Source organism: Bos javanicus, chromosome 8, assembly GCF_032452875.1.
Source record: "Bos javanicus breed banteng chromosome 8, ARS-OSU_banteng_1.0, whole genome shotgun sequence".
Lineage (NCBI taxonomy): Eukaryota > Metazoa > Chordata > Mammalia > Artiodactyla > Bovidae > Bos > Bos javanicus.
The window spans coordinates 39746046-39767212 of NC_083875.1; the positions used below are offsets into that span (position 1 = coordinate 39746046).

Below are 21167 nucleotides of genomic sequence, written 5' to 3' on the forward strand. Positions count from 1 at the left end.
GCTCCCTAGAAAGTTAGGGGTAGAAACATGGAGTGGAAAACCCACCCCAGAGCAGCTGTTAATTGAATTACTGAGCCCTTCTGGGCACTCTCACAGTAATCAGGCCTCACTTCAGTCACTGGTCAGTGAGGCAAAACCAGCAAGCTCTTCCTTTCTTAGGTGGGAAGCAAGAATAGTTATTTGAATAAGAGTCTTGCCAGAAGTATGTGTGACACATATCTCAATGTTCACAGTAGCACTATTTACAACAGCCAAACATGGAAACAACCTAAGTGTCCATTAATAGATGAATGGATTAAGAAGATATAGTGTATGTGAGTGTGTGTATACACACACACAATGGAATATTAGCCATAAAAAGAATGAAATATTGCCATTTGCAGCAACATGGAGGGACCCAGAGAATATTATACTTAACAAAGTAAGTCAAAGAAAGACAAATATCTTATGATATCACTTACATGTGGAATCCAAAAAAAAAATACAAATGAACTTATTTACAAGACAGACTTACAGACATAGAAAACAAACATGATTACCAAAGGGGCAGGAATGAGGTTTAAGTTAAGAGTATGGGATGAAGAAATACTACCATATATAAAACAAACAACAAGGATTTACTGCAGAGCACAGGGAACTATATTCAGTGTCTTATAATAACCTGTAATGGAGAAATATCAATAACCTCAGATATGCAGATGATACCACCCTTATGGCAGAAAGTGAAGAGGAACTAAAAAGTCTCTTGATGAAAGTGAAAGAGGAGAGTGAAAAAGTTGGCTTAAAGATCAACATTCAGAAAACGAAGATCATGGCATCTGGTCCCATCACTTCATGGCAAATAGATGGGGAAAGAGTGGAAACAGTGTCAGACTTTTATTTTTTGGGCTCCAAAATCACTGCAGATGGTGATTGCAGCCATGAAATTAAAAGATGCTTACTCCTTGGAAGGAAAGTTATGACCAACCTAGATAGCATATTCAAAAGCAGAGACATTACTTTGCCAACAAAGGTCTGTCTAGTCGAGGCTATGGTTTTTCCTGTGGTCAAGTATGGATGTCAGAGTTGGACTGTGAAGAAAGCTGAGCGCCGAAGAATTGATGCTTTTGAACTGTGGTGTTGGAGAAGACTCTTGAGAGTCCCTTGGACTGCAAGGAGATCCAACCAGTCCATTCTGAAGGAGATCAGCCCTGGGATTTCTTTGGAAGGAATGATGCTAAAGCTGAAACTCCAGTACTTTGGCCACCTCATGCAAAGAGTTGACTCATTGGAAAAGACTCTGATGCTGGGAGGGATTGGGGGCAGGAGGAGAAGGGGATGACAGAGGATGAGATGGCTGGATGACCACCAACTCGATGGACATGAGTTTGGGTAAACTCCGGGAGTTGGTGATGGACAGGGAGGCCTGGTGTGCTGCAGTTCATGGGGTTGCAAAGAGTCAGACATGACTGAGCAACTGAACTGAACTGATAATGGAAAAGAATCTAAAAGACTATATATGTATTATTGAATCATTTTGTTGTACAACTGAAACTAGCACAATACTGTAAATCAACTATACTTCAATAAGAATTAAAATTAAAGAAATGAAATGAAATATGTCCAAAGAACATGGTCAGAGCAAGTCCCAAGACTTCATCTTCTGAAATGATAATGAGTAAGAATATGAAGGCCCAGGATTGCTCCTGGAAAGCCGAGAACCTAACACTGTCCCCCAGTGGTGGTTTTTGGGGGTGAGGCAGAGCTAGGGTAGCAGAGACTGTGTCGGAGAGTGAGAGGCTAGCTTGGCCTAAGAACTTCCGGTGGGCTCTGGCCTTAGACTTCATGAAGCTGACAAAGGAGTGGGGGTGACATTGTATCACTTAGCTCAGGAAGAAGTATTTGGTTGACCAAAAAGTTCGTTCAGGTTTTTCCATATCTTACAAAAAACCCTGAAGGAACTTTTTGACCAACCCATTACATTTAGTGTGGAAGGAAGTGTAAAGCCTGGGAGTACCTCTAGGTCAGGAGACAGCAAACTTTTTCTGTAAAGGGCCAGATTATAAAAAATTTAGATTTGTATGGGCTATATGGTCTCTGTGGCAATTACTCAACTCTACCATAAGAAGCAGAGGAACGGATGGGAAATTAGGGGGGAGGGACAATATGAAAATGGAAAGCATGATTAAGTTTTAATAACAATTTTGTTTACAAAAACAGGTGGGGATTTGACCCCCTGGCCATGGGTTGCCTACTCTTATTTTTTTATCAATACACACCAGTGGGTAGGAGAGTGTTAACTGTGGTTGATTCTCATTAATAGGTGCCTACTAAAGTATGACAAATGTTCTAGAAATCATTATAAGTTGTTCTTTTTTGAATTGGCAAACTCAACTAAAATTAAACAAGATTTTTTAGTAGCAAGCTTAATTTGGTCAAAATCAGTCACTTTCTTTTAAACTGATCATAGAATAAGCTAAAAGAAGTGTAGAAAAACAGCTAATAAAGCAGACAAAACCAAATACCCAATAGTTTAATTAACAGTAATATCTCACTTCATTTCATTGACTAAGTAGATATAAAACATGTACACTTAGAAGAAGCCAGGAAATAATGCTGTGACCATGCACTTAAGAGAGGTATAGACTGTGTGTACAATGCAGAGGGAAAAACAAAGAGGGCCGAGCTGCAGAGAGTCTTACAGACTAAGAGAGGGAGGACAGTTTAATGTACAGGCATGGGCTCTGTACTGGCATACTTCGGTCTATTTTCTGGCCCATGCATTCACTAGTCATATGACCTTGCACAAGTATCTCCTCATCTCTGAGACTGGAGATGGTGGGAGGAAGTATATAGGGCTACTGTGAAAATTAAATGTACCTCTAGAGTGTTTAGAACAGTGGTCTGGCATTAAAACAATAATAATGCTAACTTATTATTCTATACTAAGGCAGATCCTACAAGAAGTTTGAGTTTGAGTCAGCAAGAAGGAATGAAGAGGGCATTCCAGGCAGGAGACACAACATGAACAAAGGCGCAAAGGTAGGAATGAGCATGACTTGGGGACAGGAAAGGGAGAAGGATGGCCTGAAAAGCCATGCAAAAGAGCTCAAATCTAGTCAAGAGACAGAAGACTGGCCTGATGATGAAAACAGTGTAGGGGTGTGCTGCTCCACTCAAGGGGACTTCCCAAAGCTATCTATACATAGTATACATATCTATCTATAGTTCTCACTGGGTGTTGGCAATGAAACAAGATATTAGTTAAGTCAAGTCCAGCTCTTATAATTTGTCCATTTTACTGAGAAGTAAAAGTTATTTTTTCAAAAAACTTGTTTGATTTTATCAAATAATTTCTTGGCTACAAGTTTGGGTTTGTTTTTTTTTTTACCCCCTCTAGATCTACTCAGATATTCATTACTTCAAAATATACAAAGTGGTAGATTCTGAAGTCACAGATGCCCTTTTGTTACTGAATGGTTGACAGGCAGGGAGTTGAGGGAAAAACATCTTGCTGAAATAAACAAAAACCCCTAAATAGCCTACATGCAAATCTGGAGTGCCAGCTGCATGGATGAGCGGGTATTAGACAAAGCCCTGGTCATTTGGAAAACTGGAGTGACCAGAAAATACATGGCCACATACTTGTATTTTCAAAGGCTCTAGGAAGTCTGGCAAACTGACTTACTCCAGGCAAGAATGTCCCCCTCATTTCTTGATGCCTGTGATGGTTTATTTTATGTTAATTTGGCTAGACTGCTGTGCCCAGCTATTTGGTGAAATGTTAGTCTAGATGTTGCTCTGAAGGTATTTTGTATAACAGATGTAATTAACATTTATTTCCATCAGCTGACTTTAAATAAAGTAGATTACCTTCCATAATATGGGTGGGCTTCATTCAATCAGTTGAAGACCTTAACAGCAATCAGAGAAGGAGGAATTCTGCCTCAAGATTGTAATATAAAAAATTCTACCCGAGTTCCCAACCTGCCAGCCCTACAGATTTCATACTTTTCAGGCTAAGAATCTGCCTGTAATGCAGGAATCATGGGTTTGATCTTTGGGTTGGGCAGATTCCCTGGAGAAAGAAATGGCAACTCACTCCAGTATTCTTGCCTGGGAAATCCCATGGACAGAGGAGCCTGGCAGGCTACTTACTGTCCACGGGATCACAGAAGAGTTGGATGTGACTTAGTGACTAAACAACAAGTAGTTCTGTGGTTCTGTTCTTCCGGAGAAGCATGAAGTGCCCCCCTCATCCCCAGAAACACATTTCAAGTTTTCTTGGCTGTCCAAACACTTGGCCCCAGAGCTATTCTCTTTCCATCCCTCAAATCAGTATTTCCATGTCCTGTTCCCTCTTCTTCCCAGGGGATATTATTCCAAATGTTAAATCAGTTCTCAATAAAGAGTTAATAACTGATGAGCAACTTTTTAGGGAAGAACTTTAAAAAAAGCATCTACTGAAAATCTAACACATTTGTATCTGCTTTGACAAAACCATAATACATTATACTAAATAAAAATAATTTTTCCTTTAATACTTTGCTAATGATCATCAACCAAGTTCTATATTTTATGCAGCTCTAAACATGATTAGAAAGACTTCAATCAATCTGAAAATAACTTTGAATGCAATCAAAACAAGTACTAATAGACCATAAAATAATGTCATGTACGTATGTACATGATAAAGATGAACAGAAATACAGATAAACACAGTTTTTTTAAAAAATGAAAAACATCCCCTCCACATTTGTCATTAAATGGCCAAGGCCCTCAACTCTTCCCACCCTGCACCCAAGGCAGACATTATTCATCCTTCTATCACTACAATTTGCATCTTGAAACGGTCTCCCAAACTATCTTCATCTCTGCTCCAGGCATTCCCCGCACCTGACATGAGGCTTGTTTGCCCTCCTGGACTTGATTTAACTTTCTCAATTTACAGATGACAAAACTGAAGCACAGAGAAGAGGCAGATTTTACCTAAGATTATGTAGCTAGATCACAGAAAAATTTAAATCTAAATTGTCTTGAATTTTAATTGTGACCTCTTTAAATAGATATTTCAGGTATAAAATAAAGAGAATAATGTAATGAACATCCATATATCCACTACTCATTCAGGAGGTTAAATTTGATGTTTACCATTTCCATGCTATTTTTGTACTTCTTTTGTACTTTGTACATATGACTGTTTCCCATATACACTACTTAAGGTTGTTTGCATGTTTCTGAACTTTCTGTCATTGGTAATATGCTATCTATGCCTTTCTGCATCTATCTTTCCTCTCAAAATTATATTGTTCAGATTTATTCATCTCAAAAATACATCTGGTTTTGGTGCTTTCATTTTAATTATTGTCTAGTCTTCTTATTCATCTTTTCTCTTTTTGATTCATATTTGATTACTTCTAATTTGTCGCTGTTATAGGTAATAGTACCAGGCACATTCCTATCTGTATCTTCTATATATATAGAATATATATATAGATATAGATATATAGAACTATATATATATAAGATATATATAGATATATAGAACTATATATATATAAGATATATATATATATATAGAACTAAGATACCAGTTCTATATATAGAACTGGTCCTGACCTCTTACTACTCTCAGGTAAGTGTCAAGGAGGAGTGAGGGAGGAAGAGGAGAAGCATCACTTTCACCTCCCTGACTCTTCCTTCCTCCAGGTTAAAAGGTAGAGAGTGTGAGTAAATAATTGTGGAGGGGCAGTGGGTTGGGCAGGGGATGGAGAAAATGAATCCCATTTCTTTAATTTGCCTTTTGATCAAGATAGTTACTTTATTTTGAATTTCAGACAACCATTAAAAGAGAGTGTGAGATTTCTCTGTTTATAAAGGAGCTCTACTGGTTAAAAATGACTATGATACCCTCACTGTATAACTGCAATATTCAGACCATGTGGCAGGTCACAGGAGAGACATTTAGGTTGGCAGCAAGCTGTTGAGTAATCAGTTCCTCAAATAGGTGTTTCTGCCTTCATTACTCAGATTCTAAACTCTTCCCTTACAATATTATGTTTCTAGGAAAAGATTTGAAAACTGATCGACAGGCTCAATTAACCTACAGGCATGTTTTGTTTAGTTTGTTTGCTATTTGAAATACTTTCAGCTAGCATTTAATAATTAAGATATTTTATATATAAATCCGGATTTCTTCTCTGGCAATGTAAGGCTAGTGCTAAACTGACAGGGAAAGTGCTCTCCAATTTGTCAAAATCCCTCCCCTCCCCCACTCCCTATTTGGTTAGGGACAGTTTTTACTCATTTCATCACTGGCCCAATAGGCATCTGAGTTTATTACTTCTGTGCTCAAGTTTTGCACTATTTCTTCCTTATGCTGAGCAGCTGAAGGAATCACTTATTCAAACATTTTGACCTCATGAAATTCAGCAAATATTGGGCCTCTTTCATGGGAACTCACCTGGAGGCCAAGGAGATCAATTTATAGGAATACAGGATTTTTGTTTCCCAAGAAACAAATGTTTGTATCAGAACTTGCAGTGTTGATCTGAAAGTTGTCTCATGATTCAGAAAAGCTCAGGCAATGGGATGTCAAGCACAGCCAGCTTAGGCTGCATTTCTTCTCTGGCACTGGGTCCAGGAATGAGTCTATAGCAAAAGGATATATTTTCAAGAATCTCTTTCAGGGAAGTGGTGGAGACAGGGAGGGTGCAAGAGCCTCTTTTCATTTCATTCTTTTAAGTCATATTTTGTGCTTATGAACTGCCATGTGTGATAGATAAGCCAAATGCAGACCCTGGTATTTGAAGGTTTTCTAGGGTTATTTTCATAATCAGTGTCCCTGGAATCTGGGGAATATATTCAAAAGAATTCAAAAATAAACACTTCTTAATATTCTGAGCAGCTGATAATACATAGTTATTTAGAAATGTCTACGAATTGCCTATCATTATTGTGGTAAACTCATAACGTCATGTGTGATACCATATGATCCCTAGATTTCAGGCAAAGGAAGCTTTCCCAAGAGAGCCAGAAATACCCATTTTACTATGTGACCTAGAGCCGTGGATCTCCAACAGATCACTTCCCCAGTGTCTATGCTTTCCATCCTATGAAGCTAAATGGTTTCAGCAACCCCACCTCTCCTGACCTCTAGATCACATCCTCTCTCTTCCACAAATTCCAGCTCCAAGCCTTTCAATCTCATGAAGAGACTTCTACATCTCCAGAAATACCCTTAACCCACAACCCACAGTGACTTAACGACTACTGCAAAAATCCCAGCTGCTGATTGTGTCACAGTAAACTATCTTCCTTTTGCTGTTAAATTTAACCATGTTTCTAATTTGAGCCCAGATGTCCCGTGCATTATCTTCTAGGAGTGCTTAGGAATATAAACAGACTAAAGGCTATATAGTTGTTCTGTGGCTTTTCAACTGACACCATCTTTATTTTCCGAGAAAGGTATGGAACAATGCAGGATTGCAAGAGAAACTAAATGCCACTTAGCAGGAAGATTCTGCCCAGGCTATTTGCCCTTGGTGCCACAAAGCAGAGGTTTTATTTCTTAATTTAATCTGGGAGAGAAGAGAAGGTGAAAAAGAAAAGAAAAATCATGATTACTCACAGCTCTGTCCACTTCTCTCCTTACCATGGTGGCAGATCTTTTTGTTGAATCTGAAAAAGAAAAATTCCAGGGGTGGTTAAGATTAACAAGGAAACTGTTCTGTTTATAGGTGAAATAATGGCAGAACAAAAAGTAAATCCAAATAAATCCACATAGAGAAGCATAAATTTCCACCATGGTTTGAGACCTCAGGCTGGATACAAACTAAAACCATACTCTTAGGAGAAAATTGTGAAGAAAGAAGGCCTCGGCTTACTTCCCATTCCCTTGTCTGCCCAGGCCCCCAGGTCCTCAGAGGCTGAGGGACTGCTAATTTGGGTATTTAGCCCAGGAAATACCTCTGAAATTCTCTCTCCCTGTTCTACTTTAGTCTTGAATACCACTTCCGTCCTGTCTTCCCTACACAGAGCAGAAGGTCTAATCAATAAATCTATACTAAGGTGTAATTGACTGATACTGGTTCAAAGTAACTTTGGGAGCAGAAACACAAGTTCACAAGACTGGTTGCTGCTCATCATTGTTTCCCTGGCTTTATCTCTTTATCAAGCCCTGATTTCACACATTCCCTCTTATTCTGATTTTCTTACAAGGTTCAATACCCATGTGCTGCAGTTGCTTGGGTTCCTGAACTCAGTCCATCCCTAATCTGCTTTTGTTCTGCATGTCAGCTTCTTAGTAACTCCTTTGTATCCATCTTGACCTTGGCCCAGATTTAGAGGGCTTCTATCCAGCATTGTAATCTCCTCCAAGAGCATTTGTATTTGAAAGGGGTCAATGGCTAAGCTATAGGAATTGCCCTTGAATGTTGGAGATTCAGTGAAGGACTCTAACTCCTGAGGTCAGTGCTGTCATTCTCTGTGATTCTCATGCAAACATTAGTCAATATATTTGGGCTTTGGTTTAAATCTCTGCAAAGCTCTGGCTCAGTCTTTTAGGGCAAAATGTGGTGCACAGGCTAGTACTGGTGGGCGAGTTGATTATTAACAGTCCACAATGAGATAGGTATAGAAATAAAGTGCAAACATTAGAAATTTTTATAGTAATTCTTCTAATATGTTAGGTTTTTTATGATCATATTTATTGAAATATCATATTATGTTTATTAAATCCAATAGAAATTAGAAATACTTCTCTATCCCATACAGTAGCTACTAGCCCCATGTGACTGTTGAACACTTACAATATGTGAGCACTTAAAATATGACCCAGAACTTGAATTTTTGTTTAATTTAAATAACCACATATGACCATGTAGTATAGAGCAGGTTAGCATACATATCTGCACATCAGAGGTTCAAAGTCTAAAATTTTATTGAACAATTTTGTTGTATATGCCAGGTAATGTTTTAGACACTGGACATATACTGATGAAAATGAGAAACCATAGTCCTTGAATTCATGTGTACTTGTATACTCCCTTCTAAGAGAGCAGATCCCAAAGCACAAGAGTTACAGAGGGCTATTACGTAGCAATGGTGATTTCACTTTAGTTTATTAAAAAATAAATCACTTGAAAATGTATTCACTTAACTCTTATTAGTAACAAATCTCTCCCACTCTAGTTGGTGCCTGAGACTCACACCCAACTTGGTGCTACTTACATTTGAAATTGGGATGAGGGATGAGGGGAAGACTTCTTTTCTCCATTCTATCTTTAAGAAATGTGGCTCTACTTCATTTTCTCAGAGAGTAAGGATAAAAAATCTGCTGCTCATTTATGAGGTGCCTAATGGGTTCTCAGGCCCCAAGCCTGGAACCTTGGTTATAAAATGCTTCTGAGGGGTACACATGAGGGAAGTACTAGAGGAATGCAGGACTTTCCTGGTGGTTCAGTGGTTAAGAATCTGCCTGCCAGTGCAAGGGACAGGTTTCTGATCCCTGGCCCGGGAAGATTCCACATGCTACATAGCAACTAAGCCCGCATGCCACAACTATTGAAACCCACACGCTCTAGAGCCTGTGCTCCACAGCAAATGTCACCACAATGAGAAGCCCATGCACTGCAACTAGAGTAGCCCCTGCTTGTCACAACCAGAGAAAGCCCATGCAGCAACGACAACCCAGTGCAGCCAAAAAAAGAAAAAGAATACAGAAAATAAGGTTCTGATGAGGTGCATCTGTCATGACTCTCTGAAGTCACAGATTTTCAGAAGTGATTCTGTTTAGTCCAAGATTTTTTGGGCAAGACCCTAAAATTCCTCTACTTCCATTCTTTCTCCCTATCCCATTTTTTCTCCTTTCCTCCCTCCCTTATTCCCTTCTTCCTTCCTCCCCAAACCCCCTCTTTCTTTTGACAACAGTTCGTGGATCTTGGATTCTACAGTAGAGGGTTTGTGGTTACTACCCAAGCTAATGCACACGTAGGTCAACGGACAAATAGATGATGACAATATTTCATGGCAGATGAGAATATAGAAGTTAGATTGTAAATGTAGGATAACAATCACTGAAAAGCCCCCCAGTCCTCAAATAGTGACCACTTCAAATTCTTAGTGAATTATTCCTAGCTGCTATTTCCTTTTCTATAGGCTGTGTAGAGATCTTGGGAGGAGGCTCACTGGGTGCTGTGTAGGAAAGGCCCTGTTTAGGAAAGCACCAGATGGGCTTGCAGGTATTCTGGCCTGGGTTCAAACACCAGAGGCATGCTCTGCCTCACTGTCACAGAGAAATGGGAATAGGCTGGCGAGCCTGTGATGGGCTGAGGAGGGAGCTGCTGGAAGATCTCAGGGTACCACCAGTCAGGTGCTTTCCCTACACCAGATGGCCTCACACTTCTTTCCTTTCCTTACCCAACCAGAAGATTCAGATTCCTGTGGGGAAGAGGACAGCTCAGCCCAGCTCAGACCCAGAATGGGCAAAGGAGGAATGAGAACTAAAGGAGTCCTCATGAAGGATCCTGCCATCCTCCCACCAGTGAACTCTGACTGCACAACCATCCGCATTGCCCAAATAACACAGATCTCATGAGGCTGATGACACTTCTTGGCTCAGAGAACAAAGCAAACCATTTAAGCACTCATTCAAAAATATTCAGTTTTTTAATTTTTACTTTTATCAATATTTTTATTCAAAAAAAATTGTATCTTACTGAAGACCACAGGCATTTTCTCCTGGGAAATAATCATCAAGACAAGCCCCAAGAAACTCATGAGCCCTGAGTGGACACAGTGTGAAGCTACAAGTCAGTGGGGCCAAACAGGGCCTCACACTGCAGACACCCAGTCTACTTGGTCACCATGAATAAAACTCACTTACCTTCTCCAGAATACAACTTCTGGCAGAGTCGTTTTCTTAGGGCTACCACTATGGCTATGAATATGGGAGCAACGATGAGGGAGAGAATGAAAACATGAAGCAGTGAAGATGAAGGGATCTTGGGGTCTTCCAGAGGACCTGGCAGAAAGAAAAAGCACCAGAATCCCACTGTATGGTAACTCAGAGGCAAACCAACAGTGCAGCCAAGTGAGTTATAACCAACACGGCCAACTTGCATTGAGCGTTTACTCCATGCCAGGTATTTTTCTATGAATGCTGTATCTATATGAATGACGTCTGTATCAGCTTCTTTACTCTTCATGACCACTTTATGAGGCAGGCTGTACTATAACTCTCATTTTATTGATGAAGAAAGTGAGGCACAGAGACCTAGCACACCTTCCTAAAATTACACATTAAGTGACATAGCTGAGATATAGTCCAGGCTGCCCGATTCCACATTCCATGTTTTTCACCAGTCTTATATACCTACTGTATTATGTTCTCTTTCTTTCTCTTCTTTCTTCCTCCCTCCCTTCCTTCCTTTTCCTTCCCTTCTTTCTTTTTCTTCCTTCTTTCCTTGCTGTTTCTCCTTCATCATCTCTCTTTTTACAGTAGGATAGTCCCTCAGCCCGAATATGTCTCCCCCTCCACTATCAAGCATTCATGATGCTTAGAATATATCTGATCAGTTATTCAACCTCTAGGATTAAGAGGATCCTTTTGAAAAAACAGAATATCGTATCTTAATGTGAATCATTACAGCTAGCCATTTTCCTTTTCTCAGGGAATCAAGGTCTGGCACTGAGGAAGAGATGAGTTTAGTAGAGAGGTGGATGAGAAGAGTAAGTTTGGAGGCTGGGGAAAGCCTTTTAAAGGAATGCTCTGGTTGGAATGAGGGCTCCAGACTGACCAAGGACAGGCCTGGATGGGGGTTCACTACAGGGAGATGGAAGCATACTCAAGTAAACTGTGCCCTTTCCAACAGGCTGAATTTTGCCTTATGGAGTAACTCATAAAGAATAAACATAACAGGGAATTCCCTGGCTGTTCAGTGGTTGGGTGTCTGCACTCTCACTGCTGACGGCCTGGGCACGGCCATAAAAAGAATAAGTGTCATAGCCTGGTCCTGGAAAAGTCTGCCAAAACTGCTCTCGAGGAAGGGCTCAGTCCTGCCCTGTCTTCCCCTTCTCCCATCATAGTGCTATCTGAGAACCACAGAGAGTTTTAGCTAAGAAGAGACTAGGTGTCATTTAATTTGAGGCACTCATCTTAGAGTTGAGGAAGTAAGGCTCCAAGATCTAAGGTCATCACTGCTAGTGGGCTGGTGGCTCAGTGGTAAAGAATCCATTTGCCAAGTAGGAGACGCCGGTTTGATTCCTGGATTGGGAAGATCCCCTGGAGAAGGAAACGGCAACCCATTCCAATATTCTTGCTTGGGAAATCCCTTGGACAGAGGAGCCTGGTGGGTTGAAGTCCACGGGGTCACAAAGGGACGGACAAGACTTAGTGACTGAGCACACATGCACACATCAGTGCTAAGTAAGTGGCCAAACCAGGACTGCAAACCCAGATCTGTCTGATCCAAAGCTCAGGCCCCACAGGTATTTGTCTCTAAGTTCAAGATTGTAGTGAACATAAAGATAAAAAGCATTAAGAAGTTTGCTTCATCTAAACGTTGGATAATCCATATTTAAAATTTTTAATTGAGGTATAATTGTCATATAACATACTAGTTTCAGGCATATACCATAACGATTTAATATTTGTATACACTGTGAGTTATCACCACAATATATCTAGCTAACAGCCCTTATCATGCATAACCCAGAGTAACTAATGTTTTCTTAGAAGTGCTTACTAGGGCTTCCCAGGTGGTGCAGTGGTAAAGAATCTGCAGGTTCAATCCCTGGATTGGGAATATCCCCTGGAATAGGAAATGGCAACCCATTTCAGTATTCTTGCCTGGAAAACTCTGTGGATGGAGGAGCCTGATGGGTTATAGTCCATGGGGTTGCAAAGAGTTGGACACAATTGAGCAACTGAGCACACACACGCACAGGAAGTGCTTATTAAGTATTTGCTGCATATAGCACCATAAGTCAAGGAGTTCTTACTGTCCCCATAGCAGGAGATGTCCTTACCTCAGTGCCTTTATGCAAACCCTTGTCCTGTAAGGTTCCCTCATAGTTCCTTCCAAACACAAATTCTACTTATTCTTAAAGATTTTCTAATGCTGAACATGCAATAAGACATCAGTCTGCTTAGAATATAAGTACATGAAATAACAAAGACTTTTGCAAAGTCATCTCTGAATCCCCTAGAGGCAAGCACCAGCTACATGAAAGGTGTCAATAAGGATTTGCTGGACTGAATTGACTATCTGTCCATCTAGTCTACCTTGCCCAATCTTTCTTATCATTAGTTAAATCTGTGACAGACTGCTAAATCCATTCTCTGTTTCTTCTCTAGTATTAGCTAGGTGTTAGCTGGACACATGGTTTTGCTGAGACTACATGTCTAAGCCTTCCCTGCAGTTAGGTATGGCCAGCCATGTGAACTAAGTTCAGGACTAGAGAATGGGTTTTTTTGTGTGTTTTGGCCTTCAAACACTGGGTATATTTTTTTTCTTTCTGTGGGCTGAAACATGAATGTGGCAGTGACCTAGCTTTGACAGTTCAACAGGGTAACATCCTGGAGAGTGCCAGAGCAATAAGATGGAAAGAACCTAGATTACTGAATGACTATATAGAATACAGCAACTTACCTGCTCTGACCCACCTTCTGTCTCTGAATGTGACATCAGAGAGAAGTATACTCCTGCTTTAAGCTACTATATTTCAAGTCCTCTTAGCCTAAATCCTAATGCATATTATTCTAGACTGTTTTATAACAATTGTATGTGTCCTGATGTGATGGGAAAAATATTGAATCTGTTCTTATCTACAGTCTCATGCACTTATAAGGAAACCAGGCTTCTTGCTGGACAAACCATGGTTTTTTTTTTTTTTTTTTTTCCTGTATCTATCCTTTTTGACTGCTAAGGACTTTACATATTTCATTTAATCCTCATGATAACTCTATTAGGTATCTACTATTATTTTTCCCTATTCTACAGATGAGAGGCTGAGTTCTAGGGTGGCTCAGTCATATGTTCATGTTCTCAAAGCTAGGAGGTAGCAGAGAGAGGATTTGAAATTCTAGTCCATCTGACCTCAGAGCCCGTGCTCCTGAGCACTGCCAGAGAGTCACCTCCAAGTCTCCTGGGAGAGCTTCTCTGCCAGCCCTACAAGGGTCTTGTTATAGTTATTTCCTGTGCTCCCATCTCATTATATTTCCTAATGAAAACGCATCACTGGCCGAGTGGAAGGAACCCTGTTTCAAAAGGAAAATGGTGTCACTGCTCCTTAATTTCTGATTGAAAATTAGGATGTTCAGTCATCTATTCTGGAGCTACTGGAGCACCTCCCACCCCAGACTCTCACTGCTCTATGTGTTTTATTCATTGACTTTTGAAGAAGTATGTGTGGGTCACAGAAGTCAGCAGTGAGAAGCCAATTAATGAGAAAGGGCACAGTCATAAGACAACTTAAAAATGTCTTTGAGAAATAGAAGCAAGGAATCCATGGGAGGATGTGTGACTTTGGTCATTTTGTTACCGGTATTTGTATCACAAACTAGGCAATCATTTGTACCATACAGACTGGCAGCTGGGATGATAGGACTGGGGTAGTCCAAGAGTAAGTCTCCAAGTCATTAATCTCACATTTACTGAGCACTTACCATGGGCAGAGCACTCACCATGGGCAGAGCACTCAGGTTTTGCTTTAGTTTGGATATAAAGAAGACTCATGTGAACAATTAAAATGCATTGAAAATAAAAGAGCAATGAAAGAGAAAAGACAAGCACAGTTGCAGGCAAACAAAGAAATAGGTCTTAGGAAGTGAGATGAGGGAAAGATGCCTTGTACTCTGGAGTTACCTGAACTACCCTGAGAGCTGGTGAAGACAATGAAGAATGATATTTTGTGTGGAAGAAACTGCCTGAGGAAAGAAGTCATGGTGACCAGAGAGGTGCAAGTAGGTTCAGAGAGTACAGGGTGAGGAAAGGGTACTACTTGGAGCGGAGGATCCATGACTGGGGGCAGGATGAATATAGAGCTGAGAGCGACTCTCAACTCAGAGAATCTAACTGCACAAAGATTCCTCCATCTCCCTGCTGGCTGCATTCATGAGCGATATCCTAGGAGCTCCCAAGCTCTGATGCAGACCCCACAGGTACCTCCACAATTGTTGACTCTACTATTAGGTCTCTCCCATGGAGAGAAGGGCCAGCTTACTTCATTCTTAACTTCTCACTGCTTTAATGCTTCTAGACAAATGGTCAGTCTGCCCGTCCACCTCTCTACTATGAAGAGAAAAATACTGATGTAATCAGTGATGACAAGGGTAGGTTGTAGTTATTTCCAAATTCTTCTTATCCAGGCCCTTGTTTCCCAGTGAAGATCCTTATGTAAGTGTCACTCTAGAAAACCACATTTCATCCAATATTGGCCAACATTCAACCAGACAGAAAATTCTACATAACAAAGGAAAGTTGACTAAACAATTCTTGGAAAAAACTAATTCCCCTGGGATTATTAATATTTGAGTCTGTGGAGCTCTGGTACAAATTAGTTATAGCTCAGTTTCTATAAGGTGACAAGTCTGGTGGTCTTAGTTGTGATAAAAGATGTAGCGAATGTTGAAAGGTCAACTTGCCTAATTCATTATTTTCACTTAAAGTTGGTCCTCAAAATGGTACACTTATAATGTCTTCATTTCTGTCCATATCCTTAGCATGAATCCTCTCTTTGCCTTCTCACTTCATCATAATAACTTAGAAAGAAGCTGGGCTAACTTTAGTGTTGGAATTGTGTAGTGAAGTGTGGGGAGATGGGGAAATGGGGGTTTGGAATGACAATGGAGCTGGCTGCCTCTAAAACTGTATCAGGGAGGATTTTATTTTCTAGAAAAAAAATGCTAGGAAATTAATGATGAGATAGGCACTGAGTCTGTGGATCAGTGGGCCTGTGGATCAGTGCCAGTCCATGACAAAATTTAATTTGAGATAGAGCAGGTATCTCTGGTGCCCCAACTCATATTCTGTCTGTCCCATGTGATTTCAGCCATGGCTCAATGTGGCTGAATGACGGATGGTTCTGTGCAGGTTCTAACTCACTTCTCCCTGACAGCCATGCCTCAACAGTGTGCTGCTTTTGTGCCAGGGCTTCCCCAGTGCTGAGGGTTGTTTCCTCTCATCACTTTTTCCAGTGACCTATTTGTAGAGTCTTTGCTTCTCCTATCCACAAATTTAGGTTGCCCTGGATTAAAATTCCAGCTCCCTAGTGGCCAATACTTCTACCAAGGATGCTGTGTACCAAGGGACATGTTCTACCGCATGTAAAGTTATAGCTACTCCCTAGTCAACTCGAGCTCTATCCACCGTCAGACCAGCGGGCAAAGCAAAGAATAATAATACTGGTAGAGGAACTGATCTTGATTCCCACGTTGTTGCTGTTCAGTCTCAGTTGTATTTGACTCTTTGTAATCCCGTGGACTGCAGCACGTCAGGCTTCCCTGTCCTTCACCATCTCCCAGAGCTTACTCAAACTCATGTCCATTGAGTCAGTGATGCCATCCAACCATCTCATCCTGTCATCCCCTTCTCCTCCTGCCTTCTATCTTTCCCAGCATCAGGGCCTTTTCTAATGAGTCAGTTCTTCACATCAGGTGGCCAAAGTATTGGAGCTTCAGCATCAGGCCTTCCAATGAATATTCAGGATTGATTTCCTTTAGGATTGACTGGTTTGATCTCCTTGCAGTCCAAGGGACTCTCAAGATCTTTTCCAACACCACAGTTCAAAAGCATCAGTTCTTTAGTGCTCAGCCTTCTTTATGGTCCAACTCCCACATCCATACATAACTGCTGAAAAAACCATAGCTTTGACTATACGGACCTTTGTTGGCAAAGTAATGGTTCTCATGAAGAATTCCAATCCTGCTACACAATGGAGGCAGGGAAGACTGTCTGGAACTCAGGGATCCACTGATTCTCTGAGTCTTGTAACTTCCATACCCAGTGATAACAATGAAAAGGCAATTGCAACAACTGCAGTCTGCTGAGGATGAGGGGACTAAGGGCTCAGGTTTCCCAGTGTTGAAAGTCTGAGTCACCTCCATACCCCTCCTTCCCTCCACCCTCCAGGCAAACAAACTATTCCATCTGAAATGCTGAGTGAGGGAAAGCTAGAATGTATGCTGATGAGAGAGATGACAAATATCAACTATGGCTTGGGATCAGTTGCAGCAGCAGAAACTGTAACTTGTTTCATGAACTCTGGTATATGTATCTTGTGCAGCGATAGTAGCTACTTCCCTGCCCAAAGGCTCGGAGACAGTAGTTAGAATACAGGGCATGAAGGGACAGACTTGAGCAGTGCAAGGGATTGACTACTGTCATCCTGCCTCACTTTCTCTCAGCCTCTCTTCTGAGTTTAGCCACATATTGGGTAGAATTCTGGGTGGGCCTAAACTCACTTCATGGTCAGTGACTCCCTCAGGTGGACACTTGCTTTCTGCCCTGAAATGACTTTGATGCCATAGATGCTGGGAGAGCTCTCTCAGCCCACATGCGTGCATAGCTCACAGCAGAAGGAAGTTATACTCCTGGGGACAACTGCTCACCACTGGGGGTGAAAGCAAAAGATTAGTCCTTCAGTCTGAAGCTCTTTGAGTTAACATTTTAGGAGATGATCTATACACTTCTCATGAGGTTCTTGAGTATTTCAGCTTCTACTGTTCATGCCAACAATTGGAATAATGCACCCTTCTATTTTCTCTTCCTTCTTTCCTGTCTTAATTTTTGAACATCTCACTTCTGCCCCTTTGGGTCAATACCTAAATGCCTGCATGCCACACAAGTCCTCATCATAAGCCCTTTTATCTAACTAAGATAGAGAGTAAATAGTGGAATATAATGATAATATATCAAATCTTCTGTAAAGTCGAATTTAATCACTACTAAGGACTGTCTTTGTTCTGAAATTATATCCTTTATTGGTAAGATAGCAGAATAATGGCTCCTCTTAAAGATGTCCATGTTCTGAAACCTATGAATGCATTATCCTACATAACAAAGGATTGTGCAGATGTGGTTATATTAAGGACCTTGAAATGGGAAAACTATCCTGAATTATCAGGTTGAGGTATGTATTGGAGGGGCATCTAATGTAATCACAAGGGTCCTTAAGAGGTAGAAGACAGAGGCAAGAGAGTTAAAGAAAGAGATGTGATGACAGAAGCAGAAATCTAATGCTGGTTTTGGAGGTGGAAAGAAAGGCCATGAGCCAAGGGATGGAGGTAGCCTCCCAAAAGTGGAGAAATCCAGAAAATGAATTCTCTCTTAGAGCCTCTACAATCCCAGGACAACTTGATTTGAGCCCAGTAAAGCTCTTTTCAGAATTTTGACCTCCAGAAGTGTGAGCTAATAAATTTGTGTTGTCTAAAGCCCACAGTGGGGACTTCCCTGGTGTTCCAATGCTAAAAAATCCACCTTGCAATGCAGGGATATGGGTTTGATTCCTGGTTAGGGAACTAAGATTCTACATATCCTGGGGCAACTAAGCCTGTGCGCCACTAGAGAGTCCATGCATTGCAAGGAAAGATCTGCATGCCACAACTAAGGCCTGACATGGCTAAATAAATAAATAAAATTCTTAAAAAAAATAAAGCCCATGATGGTTGTGGAACAATAGGAGACTTATGCCTCTGCAAAAAAATGACTTGTCTTATAAAATGATTATGATACTAAATGTTAGCTGATACTAAATGACCTAATACTAAATGTTAGCTGCTCTTATTTGTCAAATGAATGTTCTTAGCAGATAAAAAATTAGCAGACTATGAGAACTGTTATAAATTTTACTGATGCATGAAGCTCTAAAGTATAGGATTCGGCATAGCCAGAGAAGTCTATAAGTGATTTTTTTAAAGAGGTCAGTTTTCCTGGAAAACTCTAAAACCACTTGGCTGGCAGAAAAGCCAGCAAAGTAATATTTATACTGCTGACACATGGCATTATGCCTGAATCAAAGTGATCAGCCTTTGTGCTGGGTATTTTCAGTTTCCTCTTTGGGTCCATTCATTGCACTCTAACACTCTATTCTAAGCTCTGAGAGGCTGACCTTATGAACATATCAGAGGACTTCCTTGTTCTCTGACCTCACCTGCATTCTGCCAGTGGGAGACTCCAGCAGGAGACTGGAGGGTGGGAGAACAAGGTTGGGGCATCTGTTCATCACTTTCTATTCTTGGGAGTGGCCGCAGCTGGCAGTACCCCTGTACTGGAGGCCCCAGGTCCCTCTTCCAGGTTCCAGCAGCCTCTCCTGGAGGCAAGGGCAGTACAGCTCCATGACTTTTGAAGTCCCAGGTGCCCTATCCTATTTTTAGTAGTTTCTCTAAACCTTAATCATTCCCTTTATTACAGTCTTCTCAGGTTATTCATTCTGACTGTGTCATCCATTTCTTGCCTGAACCCGGATTGGTAGAGCTAGGAAGTGTGGGCAGCTCTTACCTTGGACAATGGTGGCTGAAGTGAGTTCCTTCACATTGGCATTCCAGAACACACAGCTGAAATTCCTGCCGGGGTGTGGCTTTAGGCGCAGAACACTGGTAACCTGGTAGAGGCCTTCAGAGGTCTTGGTGTGGCTGGTGTTGGTAGGAATACTGATGTTTGGCCAAGACACTTCTGCCAGGGGATAGCCTTCAGCTTGGCAGGTGAGCTCTACCTCATCTGTCCCTGGGACCTTGAGGTGGCGAGTGTTTATTTTCTTGTAGGAAGCTGGGACAAAAAAAAAAAAATGAAGAAATAAGTCTCTCGTTTCTGACTCCTATAGATCCCTGTACTTAATGTCATATGAAATAAATTATCATTATCAATATTAAATAAAAATGGTTTTAACTTTTAAAACATTTCCTGTGTCCCAGATATCATGCTCTTTTACATCACTGAATAATTTAACTTTTACAACAAAAGAGCATCATCAATATTCCCAATTTTTGTTGAAGGTAACTGAGGCTAGAGAGGTTTATTTCACTCTAAGATACAGAGTTATTAACTGGTGGAGCCAATTATGCACAATCGAGGCTTGATTTCAAATCTCAGTGGTGCTTTATCCTATCACAATCTGTGGCTGTAAATTATCTCACAGTCAGAGATTGGAGGAAAAAAAGACGATGGATAAACAAAATCATTAGATAACCCCTACATCCCACTTTATTTAGTATTTTCTAACATCTTCAGGAGGAAATTTTATTTCCACTTCCCCCTTTCTTCTTTCTTCTTCAAGATTCGGAGGAGAGAAAAATGAAGACCTAGACATCTGTGGGAGGTCAGATTCATTGCCATCTTGGCCCCCGTTGGTTTCATCTGGATTTGGGTTTTTTGTGTTGTTTGTTTGCTTTTGTTTGCAGTTTCCTTTCTTATCTCTGGACCTTTTAATGGAAAGATTTATGTTCACTCCTGCTGAAGGTGGGGGTTGATGAGTTTTGAGCAAAGACCTAGAGCAGCTCTGACAACACTTTGAAGATGAAATGAGTTAATACATGTAAAGTGTTCAGAAAGGGCAAATATGGTAAAATAATGCTCAAAATTCTCCAAGCCAGGCCTCAGCAATATGTGAACTGTGACCTTCCAGATGTTCAAGCTGGTTTTAGAAGAGGAAGAGGAACCAGAGATCAAATTGCCAACACCTGCTGGATCATCAAAAAAGCAAGAGAGTTCCAGAAAAACATCTATTTCTGCTTTATTGACTATGCCAAAGCCTTTGACAGTGTGGATCACAATAAACTGTGGAAAATTCTGAAAGAGATGGGAATACCAGACCACCTGATCTGCCTCTTGAGAAACCTATATGCAGGTCAGGAAGCAACAGTTAGAACTGGACATGGAACAACAGACTGGTTCCAAATCCTGAAAGAAGTACGCCAAGGCTGTATATTGTCACCCGGCTTATTTAACTTATATACAGAGTACATCATGAGAAATGCTGGGCTGGAAGAAGCACAAGCTGGAATCAAGGTTGCTGGGAGAAATATCAATCACCTCAGATATGCAGATGACACCACCCTTATGGCAGAAAGTGAAGAGGAACTAAAAAGCCTCTTGATGAAAGTGAAGGAGGAGAGTGAAAAAGTAGGCTGAAAGCTCAACATTCAGAAAATGAAGATCATGGCATCCAGTCCCATCACTTCATGGGAAATA

The 21167-nt window shown here is 40.9% G+C and overlaps 1 protein-coding gene across 5 annotated transcripts in view; it reads right to left on the reverse strand.

The window, feature by feature from the left end:
* PDCD1LG2 (programmed cell death 1 ligand 2) overlaps positions 1-21167 on the reverse strand; it is a 96913-nt gene that overhangs the window by 40993 nt on the left and 34753 nt on the right. For 3 of the 5 annotated variants that reach the window (XM_061425364.1, XM_061425363.1, XM_061425365.1), the window contains exons 4-6: positions 19479-19745; positions 10865-11002; positions 7610-7659 (exon numbers count right to left, since the gene is read on the reverse strand). In XM_061425364.1, coding sequence (XP_061281348.1) covers positions 7610-7659; positions 10865-11002; positions 19479-19745 — 455 coding nt within the window. The remainder of the gene's footprint in view (positions 1-7609; positions 7660-10864; positions 11003-19478; positions 19746-21167) is intronic. The other 2 variants (XM_061425366.1, XM_061425367.1) reach the window with 1 other exon arrangement.